Source organism: Lepidochelys olivacea (genome assembly GCF_965140295.1).
Source record: "Lepidochelys olivacea isolate rLepOli2 genome assembly, chromosome: 7".
Taxonomy (NCBI): Eukaryota; Metazoa; Chordata; order Testudines; family Cheloniidae; genus Lepidochelys; species Lepidochelys olivacea.
Window position 1 is genome coordinate 100,725,487 of NC_140417.1, and position 10,000 is coordinate 100,735,486.

At 37.1% G+C, this 10,000-nt stretch overlaps 1 protein-coding gene across 5 annotated transcripts in view; it reads left to right on the forward strand.

Moving 5' to 3' along the window:
• The window catches only part of EBF3 (EBF transcription factor 3), a 129,122-nt gene that overhangs the window by 79,410 nt on the left and 39,712 nt on the right, over nucleotides 1-10,000 (forward strand). For 3 of the 5 annotated variants that reach the window (XM_084635620.1, XM_084635622.1, XM_084635624.1), the window contains exons 7-8: nucleotides 4,832-4,913; nucleotides 7,895-8,039. In XM_084635620.1, coding sequence (XP_084491746.1) covers nucleotides 4,832-4,913; nucleotides 7,895-8,039 — 227 coding nt within the window. The remainder of the gene's footprint in view (nucleotides 1-4,831; nucleotides 4,914-7,894; nucleotides 8,040-10,000) is intronic. The other 2 variants (XM_084635621.1, XM_084635623.1) reach the window with 1 other exon arrangement.

The window sequence follows — 10,000 nt, forward strand, 5'->3', positions numbered from 1 at the left end:
GCCTCACAAAATTAGAGCAGGATTTGGTCATGTTAGCAATTATTCATTTGGTAGTATAGTAATATATTATCTGTAGGCTTAATTGAATACTTGATCCAAATGTCTACCTGAAACAAAGATACAAAGTGAAACAAAACTGTTGGAACAAACAACCTGCCCTCCATCTTTTAAGACCTTATGTTAGAAAAGTCATATTTTATTAAGAGCATTGAGGTTATTTATCGTTACACTTAAGTTGATTTGCATAACCATGACCTTACTGGTTATATATTGTCACTGCTGTCTTTGGTTATAGATACACTTGTTTCCCCAAACAACCATGCCCAATGTTTTAAGTACAAATACTATAAAATTAGAGCACATTGAGGACTCTTTGCAGAGTAAGGTTTCCCAGTTTGTCCTTACAAATTATCAGAGATATACTTTTAAGAACGATGGTTCCAAGGAATAATGCTAATACAACTTTCCACAGTGAACATTACTTTTAGCCACAAATTGGTTTGAGTCGAACCAGACCAAAGCCACCAGTTATGCTAGTAATGCTAAACGTTTGCTAGCTCACCCATTGTTAAAATTCAAGTACAAAACTCTAACTAGTAAATTTTCTTCAACAGCTATTCTGATATAGGTTTAAAAAATAGGTAAAAAGGATGAAAAGGCATTTACAGTGTTTTAAAAATGTCCTATGGAAAAGAAATTTTTTATATCACAAGGGAAAAAAAGCTCCTGTAGATTGTTATGTGCATAAGGTGGAGGCTTAAGAGCAGACACATTTGCAGATGAACTGCTTTTACTAGCTTCTCTGAGACATGACATTTGTTCAGAAGATTAGCCAGGTTGTAATGTGTAGCATAATTGCACTGTGTGGATGTCCCAGAAGTGAAAACCTAATTGCTTGACAGGACTATAACTTTGTGGTATGCTCTCACCTTGTTAGGTCCTTTTCTGATGCAGTTCAAATGAAGTCTGGCCGCAGGTGTGCCTAATTTACCTCGCAACAGAACGTGTTGAGTTTAATTGCACAGTGGTTGTTAGGAAAAATTGGTGGGTGGAATATCAAGTGACTTACTGTATGCTGATGGCAGATGGGTGTTAAGAGGCATTGTGAGCGAAGTGTATAGGTGAGGTGAGTTAATAAAAGATGTAAATTTTATCTTAAAATAGTGAAGCCTTATGGTAGGTAATACATTTTAATTAAGAGGGTATCAGCCCTTTCTTTAGCAGTAGGAAGAAAATCAAAGAAAGGGGAAATCACCAAGAAATACTGTTTTTCCTTACTTCAATATTTTTTTTAGGATCAGTTTCCAACTGAGGATGTTTAGGAAGGATATTCCAAGAGATTAAATACACTCGAATGTGTAATGTGTGTGCATAAATTACATAAATTGCAGAATACAACGCAGGGACAAACAAACCCAGAGAAGTCCATGTTCTTGTTCCACTGATAGCAACAAAGTTTGAAAAACTATCTTACCATGAACCCAATTCCAGGATTGGGTACCCAATAGTATAAGGCTTTTTCCGTGGAAAAGCAGCCAGCTCTATCCTCTCTGCTCTTGGGACTGCCTGCTAGGATGCAGGATTCTTGTTGGACAGCAAGGGAAAGTAGTCAGCTTTCTCCTCTGCATTGAGCTATGGGAATGGCCACCCTGGGAACAGGGTTTTTCTTCTCCTTGTGTCACTTTCCCTTGAAGTTCTTCTCTTATGCCACCTGAGCTCCCAGGGCTCCTCTGAGCTACAGTTACAACCTGTCATTTGGGTCATGCAGTCCCACCATAAAGCTGAGATACAAACATTGGTTATATTGCATCCCAGTGCTGTTTCTTCTGAATTTAGCTCAGCATTCCAGGTTTGTTCGGGTGGACTTGAATGTTTATGGTTCAGGCAAACTTGGCTTTCTACCCAAACCACTGAGTAAATATCTGATTCATTTGTTTAGTAAAAGATTGCTTAATATACTTTTTTAGATGTATATGGGTTCCCCATAGAAACAATTCTTCAGTGTAAAAAATGCACATGTAATTATTATTATTATTAATAATAATATAATACTTTGCACTTTTGGAGCACCTTTCAACTGAGGATTTCAAAGTAATTTACAAACTTTAATTCAATAAGCCTCACAACAGCCATTTGACATTGGAAAACAGGATCAGATTCTCCTTGTCAGTCCAACTCCTTTGTGGCACTAAGAGGCTGGGAAGCTGACATCTCCATAGACCAGTTGTTTTCAACCTTTTTTTCATTTGCAGACATTTAAAAAATTTCAAATACAGGCGTGGACCTCTTTGGAAATTCAACCTGTGGTCTGCAAAACCCTACCATAGAAGCCTTAGACTGAAAACTGACTGTACAGAATTCAACTATAAATGTTGCACATGTTCAGCCCTGTATTTGGCACAGCATGAGAAAGGTGCTAAACTGTGTGCTTCTATGGTAATGACAACACTTCTGGGTTTTGACTTATAGGTGGGGGTATTGACATATTTTTGATTGACCAGAAAAACAGAATGTCTTTTCTGGAATCTGAAACTTTATTTTCCAGGGGTCCGCAAACCACAGATTACAAACCACTGCCCTAGACATTAATTTTCCCAATGTGGGGCATGCCTAGCTGAGGTGTAGCCAGTTTTACTGGATCCTATGCCACTCCACACAGCTGCCCATAGAGTAGGGGACATGGAAGGGGGGATAGGGATGTGGCCAGAGTACTATTATACTCTGACTGTTCTCTGGCCCCTGGGTACCATAGTCAGCCAGAGTACTTTAGACCAGCCCTACATGCAGCCAGATTCACGCTCAGGGAACTGTAGCCATTCATTATAGCTTCCCCCCCCACACACACCTGTGCCCAGCAAATATTGAGTTCAGCTGAGAAGCTAGACCATAGAGATCATATCAACCACCACTGAAATGTAGCCACCTCTGGGGTGAAAGCCAGCAGTTGATCACAACAACACTACACAAGAATTCAGGAGGGGAAGTGAAGAATACCATAGCCAATTGAAATTGCATCAGGGATTGATTTAGGCACGATGTAGTTACACCTCCTGAAATTTGGCTGGGAAAAGAGGTGTAACACTCCTTCAGTAACATGGAATCTTTAGTGAGTACAAGGAATCAGTGCTAGAGCAGACTGGAAAATGGAGGGAGATGGGACTTAGCAAAATTTGTCTTCCATTTAATGTCAAAATTCCCATTACTGTTGAAACTTTGCTAGCCAGCTCTAGAGATTATTCCATTCATATGTCTCATCAGAGAGATGGCTTCTTCAGCAGTACAGTGCCCACTAACAACATACTGGGGCTTTTGTTCAAGAGGCAAGAGTTCTAACTACTGAATTACCAACACCCTTTCTACAGTACCTGAGTATTCCTTAGGGTTCTCCCATCCAGCCATTGCCACTACCCAGGGGTTCACACATGATATGACAATGGGACGCCTGCAGGTACATGTTTTATCAACTGGAGTCTGACCCTTTGGGTTTGAAGTTCTAAAGGAGGAAAGAGTGGAGAGCGAAGCTCTTATCAGGGATATTACTTGCACATGAACATTTTTCTAAAGAGTATCCAGGTACTGTGGTGATGGATACTTTATAATTAAGAGTAACATTAATAAATAATAATTTGTTGTATTCTGAATAAAATTCCTAAAGATCCTGTTCAGCTCAATATTAAAAATGTGTTTACTTGACCACCAGAGAAAATGTTTTGCTGTTATAAACTATGAAAATATCACAATGCAAAGAAAATAGTAAGGGCTAGGTTGTGATTAGCCTTTAAGCCTCTGTACTAGGGAGGGGCTTTTCCCTCACCTTGCACTGCCTGAGTGAGGTCTATGCGGGAGCTGCTCCAAAGCAGCTACCTGCTTCCCAGAGCAACTTGCTGAAAAGAAGGAAGGAAGTGAAGTTGGTAGAACCATAACTTTGCTGCCCCAAAAACTACATGGAGGTGGAATGAGGGTATATGCTTGCTTCATTATAAGGATGCCACAAATTGTTTGTTTCCTCTTTTCCCACCTTTCCATACAATCGTTTGCCCTAGGAAACATTTTACCTCTCAGAGTTCCCCCTGAGCATTGCTGCTGTATACAGCCCTCAGTGCAGGAAAGTGGCTAAATGGCACAGTTTAACCCTACATAATTATCTTTTAATATGCTGAATAGTTTAGAAGCTGAACTACATATTGCCCTGGGCATGGTCACTCTTTTTTACAGTTTTAAGATCATTATAGTGACCAGAGTGCAGGCCTTAATACTCAGTGTTCCATTATACTTTAACAATAATGACCAATGAGAATGATTTTTCCTGACATTTAAGCCCAATGTAAATCCAACTGAAGTCAATGGGAGCTGGATCATACCTCTTTTGAGCAGCTGGAGGAGTCTTCAACCAGAGGCAAAGCCAAGAGTCCTTAAAGAGACTCATCATAATTGATAGGAAATTTCCAACTAGTGCTAATATAAACTGTGAAAACATAAAACACATTCAGAAAAAGAAAAGGGGGGGGGCAGATCCTCAGCTAGTGTAAATCACCATCATTGATGTGATTGAATCATAGAAGTCAATTGATTTACAGTTCCTGAGGATCTGGCCTACAGTCATTACATTTTCAAGTGTTGAAGATGTAAAAATTGAAGCGCATGTTGCCATGGATATGGTGTTTTGATTACAGCAGTGATCTTTTCTAGTACTTAAAGACCAGTACAGTAACCAATAAGAAAGTAAGATGTCATACCCAATATTCTGTAAGGTTTACGTATTTAAAATGAATTTATTACACATTTTTCTCTTTTGATATTCCTAACAAACTTCAATTTTGTATTTTTATAGATTCTTTCTAAAGTTTTTCCTCAAGTGCAATCAGAACTGTTTGAAGAATGCAGGCAACCCACGAGATATGCGAAGATTCCAGGTACAGATTTTTAAAAAAGAAATAAGGATATATTCAAGATTCATTCATAAATTCCAAATAACTTACCATTATATTTTTTTTTCTGAAAGAGTGTTGTCTTTTTTATTTAATACAGTTAGTTTCAGAACGGTATACCTTTTAAAAATGATACATAAAGCTTTTTAAAATAGTTGCCTAATTTAAATGCATGTTCGTAGGAGTTGTCAAGTTCACGAGCAGACCATGATGGAGTGTTCTGAAGCAAGTGGGAATCACCAGTGAAAATATTGCTGTAGTTTTTTCTCATATTAAAATCTTTACTGTGTTATTGGGTTGCTAAGAGCAGTAGAAAAGTTTTTACACATATATGATGAGTAGCACCAACTTAGTATTAGCTATTAGAAAAGCAGCCATGGAATTCAATGAATTTTGGATCAGCGTTCTAGTTTTCACATTCAGATATAAGTCTGATAGTTGTGGTACAACCCACATATTTTTCTTCCAACTGTTTTAGAACCAAATTATTTTAATACTTGACTTTCTCCCTACAGCCATTGAAATATCCTGTGGTGAATCATAACCAGTACAGAAGGGTATCTGACTGGACAGTTGCTGAAAATAATTTCCCCCAAATTTTGGCTGTTTGGAAATGGTTATTAAGAAATACATGATTTTTACTTCAAATTACTTTCAACATTATTCAGACTTGGAATTAATAACGTAGGCATTGAGATGTTCAAAACTTTTTCTGAGAAGCACAACTTGTGGTTAAGGCTTATAGGAAGGCATGTGACATCTGTTTTCACACACAGTCAACCTACTGGTGAAGCCAGAATGCTTGAGCCAGCCAACAGTAAAGATCTGTAGCTGGAAAAAAAATATTTCTTCAAAACAATCCAGCCAAACTTCCATTTTTCATGAATCTCAGCTTCACAGGGCATTGGTGATATTGATCCATCTGAACAGAGCACAAGGTCAAACCTGGAATGAGTGGAAATGTCCTCTTTGTCTCACCGATGACTAAATGAAGCATCAGTCATGAGTGATCTTGTGGTTGACAAAGGAGCCAGTAGTCACTAAAAAGACTTCCCTGGGTCTCTTTAGTTAATCTCCCTGCCTCTCAGAAGGTTTAACTGGACTTAACAGAATGTCAAGTCTTGAACAATATTTTCAACCGGTTTCACTATCTCAGCACCTTTCTTTAGGTGCCCGGCAGGAATGAGCCAATAAAACAACATAGTATGTCTACTTTCTTTTGCTGAACTACATTATTTTCCCTTGGTGACTGACCTATATATAGATGACAGAACAAAGATAGTTGTCTTTTTTTTTATATACACCTTCCCCTGTCTTTCAGTATATCATGGCCTAGGAATCTAAAAAACAAATAAAAATTATTCTTTGCTGAGAATCACATTTTATCTGCTTTGCATGATCTGCAGGTTATTTCTTTAAGTTGCACTTAGCTCATTAAAAGTGAAAAGCAAATAGCCCAGTGACATGGCAATAGGACTGCAACATAGGATACCTGTGTTAAGGTACAGTTTCAGGACTCCCCACAATGGATGTTGAGGAGCGGTGATACAGTCTGCGTCTGTGGAGGAGAGTGCATGGAGAAGCACAGAATACTTCTACAGAACTACCCTCAGGCTGGTCCGAAGGTTGATACAAATGGCTGCCTCCAAAACACAAAAACAGAAAAGAATTTAGATCAGATGCCTTGCACCCACTATGTGCAAAAGGAGAAGGAGTTACAGTGTAGTTCTTACTCTCTTGATTTTTCATTCATTATATATCTGTATATATGGACTGTAAGTATTCTGAATGTCATTTTTCACTGGGATTTTACATCCAAAGCAAACTGAACAAAAAGTAAAAGTCTGGCAAGTTTGTGTACTAGTTTTTACCATCATCACTACTATGGTTGGATGAGGTATGGCTAATATTGACCTAACTCTGCCATTGTTTCAGAGAACTCTTCTAATCTTAACTATACTGAAAATACTACAGTGATTACTTCAATCAGAAAATCTGGATCCCAACCCACAATGACCATGGTGGAAAACTGAAATTAAACTTAAACTTATATCTGAGGTATTCAAAGTATTTTGGAAAGAAAATCAACCTATGGAGCCACATCACAAACACACACACTCAAACATTCAATCAAACCCTTCTGTTTCCTCTTTCACTTGTGTATTTTGGAGTATCATTTTGGGATGAATTTCACAAATCGATTGTGTAGGTGTTTTTGTCAGCAAGGTTGTGCATTTTGCTTATGTTCCTTTTCCAATTTCTACTAAGAAGCAGCTGGAAGCCAAAGAAGACCCTATCCATCATCTCTTCTATGGCCGGACTCTGAACCTGGACACAAGAATAGGAGCCTTTCACTCAAAAATAAAGGAGGAAATTCCATTGACATACCAGGGTCAATCACCATCCAAATGAACTTGAGAAGGGATACTTTTCATGGATTGAAAACACTTTCACTATTCATATTCAACTCAGTCTTTTCAGATGCAAAAAAGTTCATTATCAGACATTAAATGTAATTGTAAAACTGACCTGGAGATCATTTACTGAAGAGAAATGGGGAGTTACAAGGGTTTCTGATTTATTAAGCATTTTTTTTTCTGATTTGGAATCCTCAGAACCCTTCATTTGGAGACAGTCTCAAGTGAACAATTTTTAATTAGATAAACTATCTAATCAATATATCAACAGATCAATCAAAACAGCAGCTTTTAAAATGAGTGGCTAGAGGGGTGATTCTGAAACTAATGGCTAGAAGAATATTTCCCTGAATTGAATTCATTTGTTAGGATAATAGGAGATTAAACTCTAATTAGTGTAGCAGGTTTTGAAGAGAAACAATTGAGATTTAAAAATTCAGCAGTGTTAGTCACAAAAAAAAAGTTAACTATGAATATATATATTTAAAGCAGAAAGTAATGGACTTAAAAAGCTGCAGATTTTTAAAATGTATTTGTTTTCTTTTTCAGGTTGTCGTATCAACAACAGTCAATGTGGATGGCCACGTTCTGGCTGTCTCAGACAACATGTTTGTACACAACAATTCCAAACATGGAAGGCGGGCTCGCCGCCTTGACCCCTCAGAAGGTACGGCCCCTTCTTATCTGGAAAATGGTAGGCACACATTTACATGTCTTTTTTTATTTGCAATGCTTTTTTGCACCATATTTTATGTTGATACACTACTACATTTACTTTTACATGATTTCTTCTCTCTTCACGCTGATCAAACAGCCCATTAGTATTTCTGACTCCATGTCAAACAAAATACAGCCCTCCTGTATTTGCTTCTGACTTCCTTTCCTTTATTTAGTCCATAAAGTTCTGCAGTCACAACCAATTTTTCATCCCCTTTTATTCTTTTTTGTTTGTTTGTTTAAAAGCCTTGTTTTGCTTGCAGCTTTTTCTTGCTGTTTAATTTTATTTGATTTTATTTTGGCTTGTCATAATCCTCGATCCAGAGGTACAGTCTCAGGTTATGTATGCAAGTTTAAATGGATGGTAAAAACATGATCAAATCTGTAAGGAATTTACTGTGAGGTCAATTTCCTGTTGCTGGGCCCTACTGCTACAGATGAAAGCAGTAGAATTTTTGTATGAGAAAAACAGCATAAAATGTTTTTCTTCTAACTGATTCAAGTTGATTAACTTCTTGCCTGATCTGCTAAAAGAAAGTAATTTGTGGGGAAAAGAACAGTGGAAAGTGTCCCCAACAATTCCTAAACTCTGAAATACTTTATTTTTGCGGCCCATCAACTTCTGATTCTTGCACATCCATACACATACAAACACTCTCACATAAAGTAAATGACCAAAAGATATATCTATACACAAGTGTCACTTTATATGCACCATAACATCCCCTCACACAAACATGGATAATTACTATTAAGTAATGCACTTTCTTATACAATAAAATGGTTAATTATCAAATATATTTTGAATTGCTTGAAGATTAAAACTTTCCAAAAACATGCTTTTTTTTACACTGCAGTACAGACTGTGGGGCTGATCCTGCAAACACATTGACTTCAGTGGGACTACTCAGGTGAACAGTTACAAATATGCATGTGTCAGCAGGATCATGCCCTTTACAACTGTACAATTAAATCATTTAAAGTAACAACTGGCAATGCTAAGCTGCTGTTATAACAATTCTCATATATTAAGGTTATGTGTTTATGTTCCACATAATACATACAGATGCACACACAGAAAAATGAATGAAGCAAGCAATGATTATCGGAATGAAATATGATTTAGACATCAAAAAATGGAAAACAATTTATGAATCTGCTGTGGTCCACAAAAAACCTAATTTGTTTTTCTGCATTAATAACTAAGGTATAAGAGAACAAAATATAATAATTAAAGGTCGCCCTGAGCACAAGAGTCATTATAGTCTATGACGTATTGTTTATCTCTTTCATATGCACTGAAGGTAGGTGTGTATTTTGCCTAGCAACCATCACTAATGAGGTTCACAATTAAGAAGGTTGAATCCTCTCCCCTAGTCCTTTACTTCCCTAGAGAGAGAGAACTAGCAACATTATAGGTTCAAGTAAGCATGCTCAGCCCTGTGGTGTTAGGTTTTAGTCTAGGTCCAAATTCAGCCTCTTCTAATGAGCTATTATGATCCTAGCAAAATACAAGTATTTATTTTTGTAAGCTGTATAAAAAGTATTTGACTCTAAGCAGAAAATATCACAGTTAGAAAAATAAAGGCCATTTTTATATACTATGAAAAATTTACATAAAGTCCATTAACCAATAGCTGCTTTGTGGAATATCATAGTTGATTTGTTTTATTTAAATGTTAAAGACATTGGGCCAAATCTTGCATCACTCCTTTTACTGAAGTTAGCTGGACTATTCAAAGGCGATCAGGATTTGGTCCATCATTCTTGTCTACTTTAAAATTCTACATCTAAAAAGCAATTGTAGCAATCAGCTGACTGAAAGAATACACTCCTGTAAAACAATAGCAATGAGCCAAAACACACTCTGATATAATGAAGGGTTACAATAGATTCTGAGACTGATTTTTGGAAATGCTGAGCACTCTTAACTCCAGT